This window comes from Triplophysa rosa, linkage group LG8 (genome assembly GCF_024868665.1).
Source record: "Triplophysa rosa linkage group LG8, Trosa_1v2, whole genome shotgun sequence".
NCBI lineage: Eukaryota > Metazoa > Chordata > Actinopteri > Cypriniformes > Nemacheilidae > Triplophysa > Triplophysa rosa.
Window position 1 is genome coordinate 3332540 of NC_079897.1, and position 22105 is coordinate 3354644.

At 39.3% G+C, this 22105-nt stretch overlaps 1 protein-coding gene across 8 annotated transcripts in view; it reads right to left on the reverse strand.

Annotated features, from left to right (window-relative positions):
- Positions 1-2404: 2404 nt before the first annotated feature.
- Positions 2405-22105, reverse strand: part of bola1 (bolA family member 1) — a 31203-nt gene continuing 11502 nt past the window's right edge. The window contains exons 4-7 of one of the 8 annotated variants that reach the window (XR_008963319.1): positions 17051-17109; positions 14729-15050; positions 14171-14643; positions 11309-14089 (exon numbers count right to left, since the gene is read on the reverse strand). Coding sequence is in view for 4 of the 8 variants with exons in the window: in XM_057339283.1 (XP_057195266.1) it covers positions 11598-12410 (813 nt within the window). In the remaining 4 variants the exon portion in view is untranslated. Of the gene's footprint in view, positions 5589-11279; positions 14090-14170; positions 15171-17050; positions 17110-22105 lie in introns of those variants that run through there. The other 7 variants (XM_057339283.1, XM_057339284.1, XR_008963318.1 and 4 more) reach the window with 7 other exon arrangements.

A 22105-nucleotide genomic window follows, 5' to 3' on the forward strand; every position in this document is an offset into this window, starting at 1 on the left:
CTAAACAGCCGTGGTCGCTGGAGCTCCGCCCACACCACTCCTTATTAGGACAGAATGACCATATTAGAGTATGACCCCTTTCTTGTGGGGTGGGGTCTGCATAAAATAAGACCACCAATTGGTCAGTGAAGCTGCGAAAAGAGCGCCTTTGTCCAATTGGACAAAGGTGCTGTTCTTGCACAATTAATACAGAAAAATCCTAAATTTAAACACAGGGAATCCCAAGAGATAAAAACATACTGCTACTTCTAATACTTTATTAGGAAATAAATAATATATAATTTACTCCTATCCAAACAGTATACCCCACACACAAGAAATGTTGACATAAAAACAAATTTAATTTATGCTGCTTAAACAATAATATTTTTTTAATTCTCGAGTAATTTTCCATTGTGTTCCTTGGATAAATTATTTCAGTTATACTGTAGGACATAACCTAATTGGTAACCATGTGATTGTATTGTGCACTTTTATTGAACAAAATCTCTAAAACACTGACACATGTTTAAATATTAAACCAAACAGCAAAATAAATGCTCATTATGATCTCTGCTAGAAAAACAAAACTTAGGGTTTTGTTGGGTACCTTGTTTTAATAGTGTTGTGGACGTGTTAAAATCCACACCATTTGACAAAGGTTCCTCACAGGAGTCTACGCTTCTGTTAGTTTAGTCTGTAATGAACATATTGGGAAGCTGTTAATGCACAAAAGGCCAACAGAAACAGACAAGGTTTTACCATTAAAATGCAAAGAATGTACAAATCTGTTAAAACATTAAGCATGTTTATATGCATTAAGAATTTGACAAAAATGTATTCTCAAATCATTTGATTTTGCGATAGAATTAAAACTAGCTGGATCTATTGAACTTTTGTTTTAGGCATTTTGTGACTTCTTTAATGATGGTGATGGCTTTATAACATACAACATTTTAACATACCGATTGAATATCCAAACCGTTTCAGGCAGTACATGTAAAATGTGTTAATTTCTGTACTAAATCAAGGAAATGAAATACTGTAGGTACAAGTTACTTTTAAAACACATCACTGTAACCATTAATCATTATTGTAGTGTAGGTTTTTTTAATATACAGCTAAATTATTCAATCAAATACAGGCAAGTTTAAATTAAGCACTATACAACAGTGAATTAAAACAGCTAATAAGATAGTTAGAAAAAGTTTATTACACATGACATGATGTTTAAAAAAACTACCGTAATACAATTTCTTTCGCTAAAATCTAAAAGTTGGACAGCTTCATTAAATTAAAACATGAGAAAGTCACAGTTTAAAAGGTTATATTGTTTTATTCCAACATTAGATGTTAAGTAAACACACACCTTTTGTGTTGATGCCTTAGCAAAGCAACAGCCATAAAACAATCAAAACACTGCAAAGGTTATTTACAATGCACAAACATATAAAAACTTTCAAGTATAGTAAAACCATGAATGAGAGAAAATAAATTATTTAGGCATACTCACGAAACATATGGTCCCCAATTAAGCAGCAGGCAAAGAAAAAACTTGATGTTATTGTTGTTCCTGTTTAGCACGACACTTCTAGTGCCAGAGGCTATAAAGTTGGCCTTTAGCTTAGCTTAATTGTTGTCACATGTAACCCTACCTGTCCCCCAATTAGCCTTTTGACTGACTATTAGATCATTCTGTGGCATGCGGCCCGAGACCACGATTTGATGGGAAAAGTATTTGTGATTCTAACGGTGTCTGTATGTAAGAATTTATAAATTAAGTTAGAGGTGCTTTCTAACATTCTCAGTTTATATTAGAGGGCCTGTTCATATATAAATAACTCAACACCCAAAACTAACAATTCATTATGTAATCACCCTGTGTGACTTCAAAACAATATCGCTTTTTAATAATACAAAAGGTTTTACACGTGGACTGATTTTGCTTGAATGAGCCGTGGAAAGATTTCACTGATTAAATCATAAGGGTTTGGTCACATGAATGTGTTCTCAGATTGAATTTTATTATCAGACCCACAGCTAATATCTGTTATGTCAGATGTCTCTTTGGGTCCGTTCGAATGTGAAGATAAATGCGCAGGGAACACATGCCTGTGAGGTGACTGATGATTGAGGTCATGGAGTAAACATGACCGCATAGCATGGCCTATAGGAAATGCAAAGGCCACTGGTTTACAGGTTCATTTATGGAAACTTTGACAGTTTGTGACCCATGATTCAGTGCCACCGTTTCTGACGTGAAAGACAAGCCAGTCTAAAAACGTACCTGTAAACAAAGAGTGTAAAGCAAAATATAGTTTAGAAGGTTTGCTCTCCTCAAACCTTGGATTCGTTGTGCTGGACAAAGTTAAAAACAGTGAAGACGTTTGTTTATTTATTTATTTATTACAGGTTCAGTCAAAGTATCAATCAACTTGTAGTCAAGTGATGTGATGGTTATATCAATAAAATATTAGCTTTATAGCATGTTTCTTCCAATATGTCTTAGAAAGCACTCATGACAAAATTTTTAGTATAGCAGTATTGTATATTAAGATAAATTACTAAATTAAACATTTTCTTCAAAATTTCTTCAAATGCATAGTTATGAGTATTCAGAGTACTCATGAATGGAATATATAACACAGATATCTCAAAAACATCTCTAGCAATATTTTAAAACTAGGGCTAATGTCACAATTGCATTAAAAGTGAAAATCGTATTGCTTTGTAGTATCCATTTTCATAATGGCAGTTAAATATCTATATTCTGGACATAAGGTTGGACACAGCCACTCATTATTAATTTCTCAACCTAATGAAATATCACAAATGGAAGAACGCTATATATCATATTGCATTTGTTATATTCATTTTGTGTCATTTGTGTCAAGGCAAAATGTTGAATGAAAGCATCTGCTAAACGAATGAATGTAAATGTAATTTAATTGTATTGAATTGATGATTCAATAAAAAGAAAGAGAAAATGCTGTTGTGTGTAAAAATATATAAAATCAGAAATTTATGTTTTTGTTTTTCAAAGTAGCCATTCTTTGTTCACATCACAGCTCTGTGCACATTGATCATTCTCTCATTTCATGAGGTGCATCCTGGTAAGTGTTTTAAATAGTGTTAAAGGAGTCTGAAAGTTTTTTAACGTCATTAGAAACATTCATTTAGTTCAGTGTGTCCAAATCTTTGACTGCTATAGCATAACAGTTACATTACAGTACTGTAAAATAATCAACATGATACAACAGCTCTTACAGGAAAAGATTTACTTTTTTGTGAGTATTCACTGTGTGTTCTTTCCTCTGTCTGATTAGAGTTGATTAAGAGGTTAGATGTTGAGAAACATGGCGTCTTTAACCGAGATTTATCTGTTCCTGTACTGACCCTTATGGGGTTGCCTGCCCTCACCCCAATGTCCTCTAGATTTATTTGGTTATTTGTTTATCTATTCTGAGGAGTCTTGCGTTTCTCCCTGTTTTTTTTCCTGTTTATGCATCCAAGTCTCATTTTTCACAGCAGTAGCAATATGAAGCTCTCGCTATTTGCTGATACAGTCAAAATATGGGTCAAATGTGCAAGTAACCCTCATGACACGGATGGTCGTCTAAAGCACGACCCAGAACATTTTACATTGTACTGTCCTAACCGAGAGGTAGCAAGCTGTACAGAGGGAAAATAATGAACTTCAGGTTTGAAATAAAGCTGAAAATGTTTCTGTAGTTCAAAATAAATTATTATCTTCATATCTTAAATTGTAGAATGTAGAAAACTTTTGAACTGTAGCCTATAGATTATTGTATTTTTATTTAAAGGGTTAGTTCACTCAAAATAAAAACTAATTTGGTTTAAAACTTGTATATGACTTTCTTTTATAGAAGACAAAAGCAGATATTCTGAGAAATGTCTCAGTGGTTAGTGTTCATATAATGGAAGTCAATGGAGGCCAATGTTGTTTGGTTACCAACATTCTTCAAAATATCTTCTTTTGTGTTTTGCTGTAGAAAGTAAGTCATACAGATTTGGAATAACATGAGGGTGAATAAATTATGCAATTAAAAATTGGGTTAACTATCTATTACAAAGGGTCTTGCAAACAATATTAAAGATTCATACTAATTCATAAATAAGAATTAATTTTCAGCACGTGTCTATATCATGTGGACGACATACAACTTTCATAGGCTTTTGTCTATGCACACATTTCTTGCTTTCTGGGCTTAAACGGTGAGAGCAACAGTATGTGGCTAGCATGACCTGACATGCCTCTGAAGCTGGAGGGGGTCTTGACCTTTGCTCCCGGGCTTCAAACCTAGGAAGATGAAAAAAGGGATCGGTTAGGAGGGAACTTCTTAAACAAGAGCTTCTGTTTTGGCCAGGAATGTCAGTTCCATAAAAAGATTCCTATAGAGCAACAGCAACCACAAGAGAAGAGAGAGATAATGAAGATATAACAGAGTGTGTTTATTGTGGGGCTGGTTATTACACTATATTTATACTATATGCTATATTTCAGCGGGAATTTGAATCAAATTCTCTATCAGTGGTTTTGTAGTGGTTCAAACCTGTCATGTATAAACCTTGTGCAACCACCAATATTACTAAATAATATACTTTAAAATCCCAATATTATCACAGTTTTGTGCTGTTTGTTAGGCATAGGCCTATAATGAAAGTATATTACAATGAAAAGATTGTGTTCTCAAGACAAGGGTATTTTTGTACAATGTCAGGTCGGGGTAAATTGTCACATATGTTGTGTATGGAAAACAATGAATTATTTAAATACTATATAATCATTTTTATTGGCCCAAATTGATTTATGTAATATCTTTTTTTAAATGTTGTTGCACATGAAAATAGTTTTACTGTTTGAATTTTGATTATATGTTCCCACCAGGATCCCTTTGTGGCAACTTACCCCAATATGCAGCCAAAATATTTCGATAAGGTTTCTATAAGAAATATTTATTGAGAACATTAATAGGGACAACTTACTCTGGTCTCCCCATGCAGTTAAGAGAACTTAATGGAGTTTTTGTAAAGTACAGATGACCAATGCATTATGGGAAATGAAGCACCTCTGTTTTGATTTTCCTAAAAAAAGAAATGGACCACTCATCAAAACAACGCACGTAAATCAAGCCGCCAGAGGAAAGAAATCTGATTATAAATTATCCTCAGACGGGAAGACTGTGACCAATGAGCTTAACAAGGCAGAATAGTGGGCTGTAACAGATTTGCTAAACACCCCCAGTCTCTCTTCCATAATATGATGTTTATGGCCATTTTTACTCCCGGACTTCAGTCATGTGATGGAGCAATAAATTACTCAAGCAGGGCCGCTGGAGGGAAAGTCCTTGTGACTCCGAGGCACGGCTCTAGCAGGGCGAGCGTGACATCGAGGGTCACATCTGCAGATAACCTTGTGTTTTCTCACCGTTTCTCTTCGACATGGCGGTCGCCTGGAAAGCGCACATTACCCGCCCACTGAGGGTTTCAATCTGCTGCGATGGCCAGCTCTGACACGTAGCACCGATGCATCTTGAGGCGAGCGCTTTTCTTCGTGTCATTTTTGTGTCCGCCAGCAGATGAAGAGGCTAAAAACAGGAAATAAGAGGGAACGTGAGGAAAATGACTTTCACTGCTGATCTAGATTAGAGGTCCTCTGATGGTCAAGCTTATTATAGTCACAGTCCCACAGGACCAGAAACACCATTGACATTATTGGACGACACACGAAGTATTTAGATCTGTGTTCGACCAATAAACAATACTTGTTTCATCGACCAGATTTTAAACTTCCGAACTTTTGATGTCCTCAATGTCTAGAGACCATATGGAGCTGCCCATGGTTCTAAAAATCTCAAGATTTTGTTTAACATTCACTGTAGCTCACCTGGTAAAGCATGACACTAGTAAGGTGAGGATTTTTGAGTCCTACTGTATAAAACACACACGCACACACGCACGCACGCACGCACGCACGCACGCACGCACACACACACACACACACACACACACACACGCTTTTAACATGACACTTTATATGCTAATTGATTAAATATTTTGTCATCTCTGTCAATTTTGCACTGTATTGACTTTGCATTTTGATAGGTATTCGAGCCTTTGGATGAAATGGTTGCAAGTCCATGTCTTAAAATGGTTCAAATTTGATGTAGTTGTCATCATTTCAGCAATCTTTTTATTTTGAAACGATTACATTTTACATACAATTATTTTCTCAGAATTAGCATCGCTAATCTACATTTTATGAAAAATCAGATACACACATTTGCTTGAAAGCACTATGAATATAATGGTCTGATTATAAACTACGTTTTTCAGTTTCGGCAATGCACATCATATAAAACATCTGCAATAATAACATGTATTTGATGTAATCTATATATTTCATAATTTATTCTTTATATATATTTCCAGAAAACACACACACACACAACATGTTATATATATAATGTATATATCATGTATTTTACATATTATTGAAAATCTTGCACATTTTTAAAAGGATGTGCATTGCACAACAGAAACTAAGCTACACACTTCATATACAGTATATAAAACAGTATGTGTGAAGTGCATTCCTTATATACATCCATACTGTATTTAAGGAATGCACTGCAAGGTGTATGCACAACCGTATGTTCGCATGTCTGGATCACGTCTAGAACCAAAGGTGTGTGAGGAACCTATCATTCAGAGGTGAGGTCCTAGCAGTCTTGATTTCACCTATATGGAAGGCCACATTCCCTGCAGTTAAAATCTCAGACGGTGGTCTTTAACACATTCTCTCTGCCTCTCTCTCTCTCTCTCTCTACCTCCCAATCCCAATAAAAACCTTCTGACCACCAGTTGACCTTTTGCTGTACTCCCCCTCCAACGCTCTCTGTTCACTCCAGCACCAGAGTCCAGCGGAGGCCAATGGGGGCCAGCAGCTGTGGGGAGGGGGATATGAGGTCACAAGGGTCAGGTGCTGGTAAAGTCATCGCAGAGGCTCCAATGTGGGGCATCATTTCCCCCCATCAAAGGCGGCCCTGACGTCCATGGGGGCCGCTCTGATGGCCCCGCTGTTCTAAGGCTTGAGATGGACAGGGGTAAATAAAGTGATACCAGGTGTTAGCCACAAAAAATCCACCAAACTGGGGCCCCATTTCACACTAAGCGGCCCGTCCGGGTGTGTGAGGTACTCTGCAGACAAAACCAAAACAACTATTTGGTCCTATTGAGGAATGAGTATGCATATTTAAAACTCTACCAAAAAAGGCATCAAATCTCGGTGGAGACATAAGTACAAGTTTTGAGTGGGGTGGCGGGGGTTGGGGGCATCAACGGGGCTAAGACCACCAAAAAAAAAAACTGACCCCCTGAATAACTGTGAAGATCAGGCCGAGTGAATAGGAATTACTGTGGCGAAAACAAATTGGATTTGACAATGAGTGAAGAACAAACAGAGAGAGCCCATCAGCGGACAAGTGTTTCTGCCCCGGTGTTATTAGCAAAAGGGGCGGCTTTGAAAACTCCACCATGCGCAGGTCGCCCCCAAAACTGCGCAGGGGCACCAATTAACGCTAATTAACATCAACGACAGGCAAGGGGCCATTAGTCCAGCTAATCCAAGGTTTACATTTTCCTCCTGGAGCCCTGCTGGCCAATTCTCACCCCAATCATGGAAGGGACACGTTGTGAAAAGGCAAGCATCAAAGCTTTTCCACTCCACAAACTTCCCCATTAGTCCGAGATATGGACTCGGATGGGTAGAACTCAAAGCCCCCGAGAGCTGGGTGACAAGCCAAGGCTCTGTGGTTTGGAGCTCAGTCTGAATCGTCAACAACTTGTTTGGGTCTTTCATGATCCCTTTGTGGAGCAGGTGGTCTCTGAAAGAGGTTAAATATGTGATACTGTAAAGTGCCCCATTGTAGACGCTCTATTCTGGCAGCAGGGGAGAATATAGCTGTGGCCTGAAACCTAGTAAGCTGTCCATAGGTAGACTGCTTGTGCGAAGACTGTTGCTTTTTAAGATTAGCATTAGCAGATAAGAAGTGCCATTAACATACTTCTTTAAAACTTAAAATAAAGTATACTTCCAATCTATGTTTGATGTACTTCTCAGAAATATATTTGGGTACTTTTCAGAAAAACATTAACGTAAACTAGCCCTCAAAGTTTTCTACTGTAAGCATACTTAAAAGTATAATTTTATGAATCAAAAAAGTAGTACTGAAATAGTACACTTACAAGTATACTAGTCCTTGAAATTACTACATACTATATACTTTAAAATATACTTAAAACTTTGCTTTAGTATACTCAATAAAATGAATATGTGTTTGTGTATAAGAACTATACAGATTTTGTCATTTTCATTTCCTTTGCAGGTGGAACAATCCCATAATGCATTGCATCAAAACATTTTGTCACCTTGGAATTAAAAGGTCTGACCTCTTGTTAAAACAATCTAACAATATGACATTTTTTGTTAAAATTTAATTATTCACATTTATTCTTATTCTGTGACAACATATTTACATTACTTGATGTTTTTGCTTTACGTTGTTTAAATATTTGCGACTTTTTTATGGAAAAAAAGGTTTTATCTAACAGAAAGTAAAAATTTTAAAGCTCGTATCTCAAAACTGCTCAGAGCGCATTTGTGTAATCTTTTCTGTTTTATAGTTGAAGTATCACTTATAGAAACAAGTTATTGTAACATCAGACACTTGACGGTTAATTTCAGATGTTGACCAGAAAGAAAGTTGCCAACACAAAAAAACAAAACATTGTTTTAGAACCAAGCTGATGTCCCTCTATGAAAACATTGTAGGGACTGGCAAATTTTTTTTAACAATAATAAAAAGTAATTACCTGCGTCTTTGCTGTAGTACCAGAGCGGTACAAAATAGTAACACCTCTCGTCCAATCAGATTCGAGAACTGGAACAATCCGTAAAATTGTTTATAAAATCAAGTCAAATCTTAATTTCTGTAAAGAAATAATTAAAAACATGGCTTATATAGCTAGCTGTTAAAAATAAAGTCTAACAAAATACGGCTGTACACTATTAACAGTGACTTTATGAGGGTCTGTAAAGAAGTGCAATTTGCAACAGCTAAAATGCATGATTCTGGAACAGGACTTAATTCTGAAACACACAGCACATGTGGAGTGATGATCATTTACAGGGTTCACAATGGACAGACAAATAAAGAAGTGTTTATCCCTTTAAAAAGCACAAAGGCTGTTCTCTCTAACTAACAAAAACATGATGGATTTTGTTTGCCTTCGTTTGATTCTCTACAGCAGAGAGGTAACAATTAACCCACTTAAACAAACGATTAATCTAGAATTTATCGCAACAACTTCACTGAACCATTGACTAAGACTTTGAAGAAAAGCATATGGTTTGGTTCAGAGTGCTGGATTGTCTCTGTAAAGCACAATTAAAAAGTTTTGCACTATATTGAATATCAAGAAATGTAAATCACCAACAATTGCTCATGTTCGTTGAAGGGATAGTTAACCCAAAATTAAAAATTCTTTCATCATTTACTCACCTTCGAGTTGTTCCAAATCTGTATAAATGTCTTTGTTCTGATGAACACGGAGAAATATATTTGGAAGAATGCTTATAACCAAACAGATCTTGCCCCCCATTGACTCCCATAGTAGGAAAAATTACTTCATCATTTTTTATGTTCTGTTGAACACAAAAGAAGACATTTTGAAGAATGTAGGACAGCAAGCAGTTCTGGGGCACTTTTGACTACCATTGTATTTTTTCCTACTATGGTAGTCCATGGGGGGCAAAATCTGTTTGGTTACAAGCATTCTTCCAAATATCTTTCTCTGTGTTCATCAGAACAAAGAAATGTACACAGATTTGGAACTCGAATGCCCGAACTGAAATGTTAACCTGATACACACTCTCGAACGAATTACTTCTGTTGTTTTAACACAGTTGGACATGCAACTCGAGGGTCAGCGGTTATTGGGAAACCATGCGTTCGCAAGGAAACTTTGAGAAAATACGTCGGACTTTGAGTGAAACCTCATAAAGCCTCAGAGCTAAAGGGCAGTTGGAAGATGTTTTAAATAAAAGTTGCTCAGAGGACCTCGCACATATACTGGCACCTATTGCTCTAGGGCTGTTCACTACCCTCCCAACCTCCCCCGGTCCTGAAACCCGATCTGTCGGCATGCAGCTCGGAATTCTTCATTCACCCTGACATTTGACCTCTGGCCTTTTTGGCAGCACAGAGAAGAGAAGATGAAGTGTCCAAGGCTCTTTTTCTGCAAAACAAAAAATCTCCTGTTCTTGCAAGCCTCCCACACGCTCACGTACACACACACACACACACACAGAAACACTTTCGGGATGACTTCTACCGTTGTATACCCCTTGTTCTTGTGATCCACAGAGTACAATTACATATAATATCTGGCTAATAGCCTGTGACATCAAGGGAGCGCTTTTAAAGTGCGATTCAGCCTCTCCTGTTCAACTGGCCACCAACTTAAAAGCTTCGCACAATGCCTTCTGGACCATCTGACCGTCATGAGTGCAGTATTATGTGTTAGACGGAGCCGCTCTGTCATTTTCTTCTTTGATTGCGCCATTACAATGTAATCAGTGTTTGAGCACGAGTGAAAAGGCTTCTTGTGTTGCGTCTGAGTAATTCTTGCCTTGCTAGTGTGCGCACAGCTTTAGCTCCATTCATGTGCATGACAACAAACTGACTGTTGAGTGAGTGTCTGGTCATTTGATATACTGCCTCACTTTGTCGAGCGGTTATCTTTCTTTGTTACTTTTCCCTTTTACTTGAAATTCGGCTGGTCGATACCTTACAGATAATTTTGAAAGGAAGGACCCAAATTTCTCTGTAGTATCACAGTTGTTTAACACTGAGATTTTATTGTTCTGACCAAAAGATAGTAGTAATCTCTCGTGTTTACTTTGGAGCATCTAAATATGAAATGAAATGATTCAAACTTGGCTCAGATTTAACAAAAATCAAAACATATCAAATCATTTTCATTTACCCTGACTTGAGCTTTGTCTATGTTTTTACTGGACTATACTATTACTAGTGACAATTACATGTCTCACTTCTGTCTCTAAATAATAATAAAAAACATCACAGAAATGTTGATGCCTGAAGCCTGAAACATAACATTAACACTTGTGTGGTGTCGGTGTGTGTGGGACCGATTTTCAGTTTAGTAAAAAAATGTGACGTTAACGTTTTTCAACCAGAGATATTTACATTTATTTAAGATGAACAAGTTTTTAACCATACTGTAACACTACAGATGGTCAGAAGGACGATGCCACACAAAGGAACTGAGGTGCAAGATGTAGGTTTAATCCAGAGGTTTAAGTAAGGTGAGTAAAATGCAAAAGTAACATCCACAATAAACGAGAAACATCCAATGACAGGTAAACATCCACAGGTAAATATAACACGAACGGAAACAGGTAACATCCACAGGAGGGTCAAAGTATAGCAGACAAGGAAACAGTACAACAACAAGATCTGACAATGAACATGACAAAAAACAGGCTATAAATAGTGTCCAGGGAATGATGATCAGGTGCGGGTGCAATCATGGTGAATGGCTGGTGCAAAGGATAATGGGAAGTGAGGTCCGTGAGAGTCAATAGTCCGGTGAAAAAGAACTGGAGTGAACCGGGGGAAGGTGCAGATGATGGGGGAGTGGCTGATGACTGAGGAGTGCTCGTTACAGTACCCCCCTCCACGGTCCGCTCCAGCGGACCTCACAGGACGACAAGGACGGCCACGAGGACGAGGGGCCGGACAATTCGGATGGGCTTTGTGGAAGTCTGTGAGAAGAGTGGGGTCCAGAATGTCATCAAGAGCCACCCATGATTGTTCCTCCGGTCCGTATCCATCCCAGTCCACCAGGTATTCTAGGCGACCGCCTCGCCGCCTGGAGTCGAGGATGGACTCAACCCGATAGATCTGTTGGGAGATGTCGAGTGGTGGAGGAGGTGGTGGCTCAGCATCAGGTTCTGTGGAGGGAACAGAGACAGGGTCATGGTGAGGTTTAAGCAGTGATACGTGGAATGAAGATGATATACAGTAGTGAGCGGGGAGTTGAAGACGATAGGTGACTGGGTTGACCTGGTGCAGTATGGGGAAAGGGCCGATGTATTTGGGACTCAGCTTCCTGCAGGGCTGCCGCAGGCGGAGGTCCCGGGTGGACAACCAGACCAGTTGTCCCGGCTGGTATTGAGGAGTGGGTGAATGTTGGGTGTCCGCATACCTCTTCTGCCTGCAGATCGCCTGCTGCAGGTGTTTGTGGGCCCAGACCCTCTCGCTCTCCCGAAACCAGTGATCCACTGCTGGCAGTGTTGAGGGTTCACCCGACCAGGGAAACATAGGGGGTTGGTAGCCCAGGGTAGAAAACGGTGCAAGCCCTACTGATGATCGTGACAGTAGGATCTCAGGTACCTCCCAATATCCTGTATCTTTCTCTCAGCTTGGCCATTTGCTTGCGGGTGATATCCAGAGGTGAGACTTATGGTGATGTTGAGGTGTTGGCAGAAAGCCTTCCAGACTCGTGATATAAACTGGGGACCTCTGTCCGATACGATATCCTCAGGCAGTCTGTAATTACGAAATACGTGATTGCAAAGAGCCTCTGCTGTTTGGAAGGCTGTAGGGAGACGATGTAATGGAATCAGTTTGCAAGCTTTAGAGAATCGATAGATGGCCACTAGGATGCAGGTATATGTTTCGAACAGGTGTAAGTCAGTTAGGAAGTCTACTGCAATATGGGACCATGGGCGATGAGGAATGAGCAATGGCATGAGTTTACCTTCTGGACTTCGACATGGGGTTTTGGAGATGGCACAAACTGAGCAACCTTGGACGTACTGGGAGATATCCTGAGACATCCTTGGCCACCAGTACCGGCAGACAGGAGTGAGAGGGTTTGCTGACTGCCTGGGTGTCCTGATCCCGGAGCGGAGTGAGCTGAGTCAATGAGGGTAACACGATGTTCCTGGGGGATGTAGATTTTGCCCTCAGGACCTCCCGGTGGAGCTTGCTGGTCACTTGCTGCTATTTCTTCGTAAATCTTCCAATCTTCCATGTTTGGAGGAAGAATGGGATCAGAGTCTACGGGTTCAGGATCGGGGTGAAACTGGCGAGAGAGGGCATCTGCTTTAACATTCTTTGTTCCTGGTCGGTAGGTAACTGTGAAGTGAAACCATGTAAAGAACAGAGCCCACCTGGCCTGTCGGGGATTAAGGCGCCTGGCGCTCTTCAGGTATTCGAGATTCCGATGGTCCGTGGTTACAAGAAATGGGGGATTGGCTCCCTCTCTAGCCAGTGCCGCCATTCTTCCAGCGCAAGCTTAATAGCCAGCAGTTCTCGATTTCCGACATCGTAGTTTTGCTCCGGCCGGGGACAGCTTACGTGAGAAGTAGGCACATGGATGGAGAATTGCCTTGTCATTGAGACAGCACAGCACCCACTCCAGTGGTCGATGCGTCGACCTCCACTTCGAAGGGGAGTGCTGGGTCCGGAAGACAGAGTGTGCAGTGCAGAAGGCTCTCTTGAGTTGACAGAAGGCGTTGAGGGCATTGGGGTTCCAGGACAGAGACTTGGACTGTTGACTTATCATGGAAGTGAGGGGTGAAGCAATGGAGCAGAATTTCAATATGAAGCGTCTGTAGAAGTTTGCAAATCCAAGAAATCGTTGAAGTTCGAATGAATGAAGTTTTGTGCCAGTGCCTCTCTCACGTACTAATCCATGGCCTTCCGTTCCGGGACCGATAGTCGATAGATTCCTCCTTTAGGAATGACAGCTCCCAGGACGATATTGGAGGTTGAACCCTTCAGAACCCAGAAGGAGATGTTCTCTTCGTGCTGGTCCCCTACTTGAAGGGAGATCGCTGGAGAGTGATAGCATACCCGACCTCGACCCAATGGCTTTCCCAAGATGTTATGAATCTGTAGGTTCTGAGAGTTCTTTTGGCGTGGGAGTCGAGGGGTATTTAACATGGAGTGTGAAATGAAATTTCCTGCAGCACCAGAGTCTAAAAGGGCCTTTGCTGAAACAGAGAAAAAGGGGAAGTCACTATAACATTAACGTGAGTCAAACAACAGGAAGCAGCTGGTTGCACCGTACTCACCATGGGTCGAGGTGGGTGGACGGGATAGGTAGCTATCAAATTACCTCTTCCTCCAAAATATAAACAGAGTTGGTGACGGATGAGGCGGGCTCGTTCTTCACGAGATAGACGGGACTGGTCTATTTGCATGGGTTCTGGGTCTGGAGGATTCGGGGGTTGTTCAGATGGGATTGCGTGGAGGAGATGCAGTGGGTTTTGTCGGAGGCACAGCTGCAAGACGTTGCGACATGCAAACAGTATACTGGATGAGATTCTCTAAGCCAACTGTGTCATCGTGTATGGTCAGGTGGGTACGCACGGTGGGTTCTAGACCTTGGTGAAAGACAGTGATGAGGGTGGTTTCATTCCAACCGGACTTAGCTGCAAGGGTTCTGAACTGTATGGCATATTCGGCAACAGATGCTCGTCCCTGCTTTAACCGGAGTAATTGATCTTGAGCTGAGAGAAGATTAGCTGACTGTCCGAACACTGTCCTAAAGTGCCCAAGAAAAGCTGTCAATGTTTCTGTGAGAGGATCACCGGTTTCCCAGACGTTCTGTGCCCAAAGAAGGGCCTTACCTGTGAGCAGAGAGATGACATATGCTATCCTGGCTTTCTCCGAAGAAAACAGTTGAGGTTGCATTTCGAAGAATAGTTGGCATTGGAGAATAAACCCGCTGCAACACCAGAATAACAGCTAGGGACGGCCATGGGACTGGACACTGCACCGGGTTGGGGAGGTGAGGAGGGTAATTGAGTGCGCAGAAGTCCAATGAGTTTGATTAAGGGATCCGGGTTTGGTGCAGGTGAGGTGGACGAGGAGGGTGTGGTCATCATTGTTTGTAGGTCAGATCTACTGTAACACTACAGATGGTCAGAAGGACGATGCCACACAAAGGAGCTGAGGTGCAAGATGTAGGTTTAATCCAGAGGTACGAACAGGTGAGTAAAATCTAAGAGTAAAAGTAGCTGACGACTGAGGAGAGCTTGTTACACATACACTATAAAAAATTAAAATATTACAACATTTTATGTTTATTTTTACCAATTTTTTATATAGTTAAAAATGTTGAATTACAGAAAATATTAAAATATTTTAAAACGATTAATTTCAGATTTTTGACAATGTATAATAGACTTTTTTATGTACATAAAACAAATAGCAACTTTCTATCATAAATGTGATTTAAAAAAGGCAAGGGAATTTATTTTTACGTTATTTATGGCCATATTGTTCAGTGGCGGCTGGTCAATAGGGGCGCCGGGGCACAGCCCCATCAAATTATAAAGAGAAGAAGACTGTTATACATAAGTTCAACATACAGTATATTATAAATTGCAAAATAATTTTGAAATCAATAGATTTAATCACACTATATTCACCTGGTAGTTCTGTTTGCATTTGTTAAAAGTATTATTTAAACAGTTATGTAAGTACACAAACTTTTGGCAGGCAGGTGACCTGAGGCTGCTCTCTAATTGGCTCGCGTCAGAACATCGCCAGGGCACATGCAGCTCTGTGCGCCCTAGACCCTCCTACTTTTGCTGATAGCGTATCAATGTTGATTTTTACATGTTTGTCCTCACGTGACTGGACAATTCTCAACCGTAAAGGATGAGCTTTACTAGCCCTTAGTATAAAGTTTTTACACTGCACGTGAGATACGTGACAAAAGCATAGAACCCACTATAATCACTGATGCTATTTGCATTGGATGCTGTGCGCTGTGTAAGTAATCCCTGTTATTGTTTTTTTTTCTGTTTACTCTCACTTTGGTTTTTACACTTGTAGTACTAACTATAGTTGTTGTGCTTGTATAGCTTAAAGGCAGAATAGGTGATCCTGTCCAGAAAATGTTTTCGTCATGCTGGTTGGAAATCTCTTTATATCCTGATAGCAATCAAGAAGTATAGTGGTCAAATAATATTTTTATAATTAGATATCGTCTGTGAAAGGCGTAGGACCAAAAAAAGTTTGTCCAATCAAAACATTCTGGCCGAACGCTGTGACTGGTCATGTGTACATTTTCAGCCAACGTATTTTGCATATCATACGTCATGAGCGCTGTGTCAATGTAGGGAGAATGGCAGACAATCAGAAACAATCAAACTTTCCTGCGGAACTGACAACAAGTTTTTTTTTGTCTTTCTTTTGGACAGGTATGTACATGCTTCGAGAAGAATTTAATGGATTTAGTTTGTAATTCGTTACGTGGATTTACGAAATACATTCATGTGTTTGGAGGAGGCGTGGCTTTGGACGGCAAATCGCATAGATGGTAGGATTATAATTTCAGTGCTAGCACGCTAAAGTTAGCACCTTTACAAATCAACCACTCCACCTTTAACACAAATAAATGACGAAACACCCGATGGACTGTTATTATTCTTTACTTAACTAAAGTTAACTGAAAAGTTACACTCGTATTTTGTTACAGAAGAGATGGATGGCCAACCAAAACAATAAACAGGGTTACTCTCTCTCTCTATGGTCATTATTAACATTTCCAGAGTTTCCTGAACACTCCATACACTACAATAGTGAATTGATAAACTGTAGAAAATACTGTATTATACTGTACCTTAATATTTACTATGGTACGGATCAAAAACACTGTAGCATCTAGGAATTTTATAATAAATAATAAAGTACTGCAATATCTTTGGACTGGAACCTTATTATTATTAATAAACACCATTACATGCTTTGATAGTTAAACCTTTTTTTAGCTAAGCAGTGATGATACACTTACATCACATGTCAAATGGTTTGTTGCGCCCCCTCAAAAAAAGTGTGCACCAGCCGCCACTGGTATTGATTAAAAAACTGAATAATGATGTGGGTCTGACTAACAAAAACATGAATTTTTTCTAGTGACCAAAAGATCCCAAAAAACTTACATGCATCTCCTTTAGGGTTTCAAAAGATGTCCCAGCTGTGTCTTGAACTGTGCTCAGATCTGCCAAAAATTGAAAAGTCCAATTATCTGAACTATATTATATATATTGATTTTATAGCTGTACATATTATGTGCTGTGAGACAATGATCTGTGTTTTTTCTCTTTAACTTTGATTCTTAAACATAACTTAAAGGGATAGTAAAAATTATTTTATCCTTTGTTTACTCTTATGGCATTCCAAACCTGTATGACATTCTTCTGTAGAACACAAAAGTAGATATTTTGAAGAATGTCCAAACAACACTTGGACCCCATTGACTTCTATTGTATGAGCACAAAACCACTGATAGATTTCTCAAAATGTCAGAGGTGTAAAGAGTACCTGCAAACCATACTTGAGTAAAAGTACAGATACTTTGCAGTGAAAATGACTCCATTACAAGTTACAAGTCACCAATTCCAAAATGACTTGAGTAAAAGTCTTCGAGTATCTGATTTTAACAGTACTTGAGTATTTTACTCATACTGAATGTTGACTCTAAGCAGCACTAGTCCTCAACACGAAACATTGATTCGTGAGGAGAGCTCATCTCATCAAACTGAACACCTCAAAATTGCAACAAATCAAGGTGAACACCATAACGTACGTCTATTCCAAACACCCAAGTCTCAGTTAAGCTCAAGTGCTCATAAGGAAACCAATATCCTTCAAAAAGCTCTCTTCAGTAAAACGGATAAATAAAATGATGTTAAGTAAAATTACAAAAGTCAAAGTCTTTTTGCACTGGACATGCTGGTTTTGGCTTTATCGTCGGCTGCAGTCATGTTCTCTTCCCACATAAAACACCAGCGATGTCAACTACCTGATAATGCACCCGCATTCGCATAAAGAAGCCATGTTGACAAGTTTCAGCAAGTAAGGGCAAAATGCACAAGATATAGTACCTTCAATGCCCTGTAAATGGCAATATTGCTTCTTCTGTAGCAGAAATAAACTGCTGCAAAAAAAGATGCAAATGCAAAATGTAATGTGTAATTGCATTAGTCATTACAAAAGTAGTGGAGTAAAGAGTACAAATACTTATTCAAAAATGTAGTCAAGTAGAGAGTAAAAGTTGCTAATATCTTTAATACTCAGTAAAACTACCCAGTAGCTTGGGTAAAAGTACCCAAAAAGATTATTAAGTACAGTAACTAATTACATTTACTCCAATACTTTACACCACTGCAAAATGTCTTTTGTGTTCCATATACATGTCTTGAAACGAGGGTGAATAAGTAATGACAACATTTTTATTTTGGGGTGAACTATCCCTTTAAACGGAGGACTCCTGAGCTGAGAAACAACAAGTTCCACTGGGCTGCTTTAATAATGACGTTTGGTTTATTAAATCTAGAAAATCTGTGAAGCCACCATGTGGTTTTATTTATTCTGTTATTCAGTCTGGAGGAATTCTTTCAACCCCAGTAACCAAGTGTGGTGGATCCTAAAGTGTGGAAAATCAATGAAGGAAAAGCTCTCCTTATCCACCTTCTCTAACTTTTTACCATGTCTGATTAAATGTAGCTGATTTCCACGCCTCTGCTTAGACAGTCACCGCCTCAATGAAGAGTCAGATAAAGCCCAGTGTGTGCCGTCACCCAAAAGCCTTTGGGGGAGAAAAAGCAGCAGCACACAAACTGGTTATTATGGTCATCCCTGATCACAGGGGCCATTTCCCCTTGAGCCACCCCCAACATCTTTTCCATAGCCGGGATCGAAATGACACATGGCCACGCACGTCTGTGTGTGTCATAACCGCGCAGAAACAAATACTATGTACGCTTCGGTCACCTCTTAATGTGTGACCCTCGCCGGCTCACAATAGGGCCATCGCAACCCGTCCTAATGCTCTCCCTAGGGAATCATGGGAAAGCAGCTCGGAGGGAAAAAAGAATCAGCATCTGTCTTCTGCCTAAGGGAGAGTGGGAAGGCATTCCTTAACCGCGCGTCCCAACCGCGACAGGCTGCTTTATGAAGCCATCATTCACCTGATCAATGGCTCAGCGGTCTGAACCAGGCTCCCCAGGAGTGGGAAAGAGAGGCTAGGAGGAGCCGTGGGCCACGGTGGGCCGGGCGGCCCGCTAGAACTGTGATCTTTCACTCAGGCCGGTGAAGAGGGAAAGTGATTAGCGGCCCTCCTCTCACAGCCAGTCACTACAACAATCTAAACAGAAAAAGGTGCGAACTTTAATGGGGATACAGCACTCAATACACATCTTTTCCTAGCTTGATTTCCACAACAATATGGTTTCCACTTTCACCATTCCATGCTGGAGGAATGACTTTTCTAGACCTTTGTGAAAAGTTGTAAGTAAAAAATGTAAAGAATTTCAATGCACTTATTCACAACCCAGTTAAAACGTACACTTAAATACAGTATTTCTTTACTTTTTATACTTTAAGTATGCTTAGTACGCGTCCATAAAGTAATTAAAGTGCTAGATTTTAATGCATTTAAGGGGCATAGTTCACCCAAAAAGGAAGATTCTGTCATGAATTACTCAACCTCAAGTTGTTCCAGACCTTTACTAGTTTCTTTGTTCTGTTAAACACAAGAGAAAATATTTATGAAAATGTTAGCAACTGTAGGCCTAGTAGGAAAATTAAAATGGTTGTCAAAGGTGCCCCAGTGTTTGCTTTCCTAAATTCTTCAAAATATAAAATTTTATGTTCAACAGAACGAAAAAAAATACAATAATGAATTCTACTACTGTGGTAGTCAATGGTGTTCCAGAAATCTCAGGTGCTAACATTCTTCCAAATAGCTTTCCTTAAGTTCAACCGAACAAAGAAACTTACACAGGTTTGGAACAACTTGAGGGTCAGTAATTCATGACAGAATTTTCATTTTTGGATGAACTATCCCTTTCAATTTGTACTTACTGTAATATACTAAAAAATATAGTCTTTAGTATTTATATTCATGATGTCTTCAAATTCCACAGTTGAGTACACTAAAGATGTTCTTGAAGTGAATGTGCTTAAAGAATGTTGTAAGCTGGCACCTATTCATCTGCATTGGTTTCTGTCCATATAAAAGTGAATGGGTGACGGCGCTGTTCGGTTACCAACTTATAAAATATCTTCTTTTGTGTTCAGCGGAAGTCATACAGGTTTGAAATGACAAGAGTAAATGATGACAGAATTCTATTTGGGGTGAACTATCACTAACTATAACTGTTTGTACAAAATTAGTTTGTGAAAAAAAAGAGCACTTTGGGTACATCGAAATGTGTTATTTACTGTATATACATAAAGCTTTTTACAAGCAGCAATCTATATAAAAATAAAAAAAATCAGTTATTGAGCGGACGCATAAAAATATATATTTCTCCTTCTTTATTCACATCTGTGTTTATAATAACAATTTATAAGCTGAGCTGTCAGGTGTGATTTTGCATTTGACTTAAAACCTGCAATTTTATGCTTTAAACAGAGATGGCGATATAGAGGCAAAATAATGACATTACATGGCAACACGTTTTAAACTTATAAGAACTACTACACTGTACACAATGTTTTTTCTTCGGTCGTGTCTTATTTTCTCTTGGGTACCATGTGAGTGCAGACTGCCAGTGATACACCCTCAAACAAAATACAGGTGCAACCAAAACCCCCAATAGTGACATTATCGCATTTATAGTGTCCAATTAGAAGGAGCGAATGCTTTCCGTTGTGTCAACAGAATGGGAAAGCACTGTAGTTTTCGGACTCATTCTGAAGCGAGTATTCATTAACCAGCTACGTTGAACATCCACTTGATCCTCAATTTGTCTCTTGGTAATTCATCTACCAGTCACAAAGGTTGCCATTAACAAGAAACACTGAAGCATTGCAAGACTCAGCCGTCTTTATTCTGCCCGGTGAGAATGCTGGCACTGCATGATGCTTTCAATGGGGTTTTGATGACCTCAGCTTTTGCTCTCTGTAGGAGCAAATCCTGATCAAACTAAACTGGTGTTTTATTGAGCTACTGCACTGATTGCACTCGCATTCAATGAGCGCCTTTCAATGGAGTCACTAATTGGCCAAATAGGTTTATAAGACATGCAGGTACAGAGGGACGGGAAGAGGATGACTCTAGATTTCAATGACCAACTGAAAAAAACATATAAACACATACACTGTAGTTAAAACGTGGCCTTTTGTGATCACGCCAGTAAATGTTTTCTTTTCCTTATGTTTCATTTAGACAAAACGGAAACCAAATTAGAGGATGAGTGAAACCAGTCGGTTTTAAATGTCTCCCTATAATGTTTTAAAGGGATACGCAGCCAAAAATGACAATTCTGTCAACATTCCCTCCCCTTGAGTTGTTCCAAATCTGTATAAATGTCTTTGTTCTGATGAACACAGAGAAAGATATTTGAAAGAATGCTTATAACCAGACACAGATTTTGCCCCCCATTGACTCCCATAGTAGGAAAAATTATTAATCATATTTTTTGTTCTGTTGAACACAAAAGAAGACATTTTGAAGAATGTAGGACGGCAAACCGTCCGGTGCACTTTTTTCCTACTATGGTAGGCAATGGGGGGCAAAATATGTCTGGTTATAAGCATTCTTCCAAATATCTTTCTCTGTCATCAGAACAAAGACATTCATACAGATTTGGAACTACTCGAAGGTGAATTAAAATTTTTGGGTGAAGTATCCCTTTGAGGCGAATATGGAAACTTTCTCTGTCATTAATAATGAAAAAAAGGATAGATGTTTCTTATAAAACAATTTCATGTGATGGGTCAAAGAACTAACATATCACCCAGATTTGACAGAAAGCATGTGATATATTGCTATACGTTGTAAAAGCTTGACCAGTAAGTGATGAAAACATTGTTGTTTTATTCCTTAAAAATAATAAGATTACTTGTACAGCCAATCTGAATGTATTTGAAAATTAAGAGCCGAAAAAAATACGACATCAAAAAGTTTGTTTTTTATGATATGAGGTCTGGTTAATCCTATCAGCTGGGCTGCCAACACTTGACCTGAGCGAAAGCTGTTTGTGTTA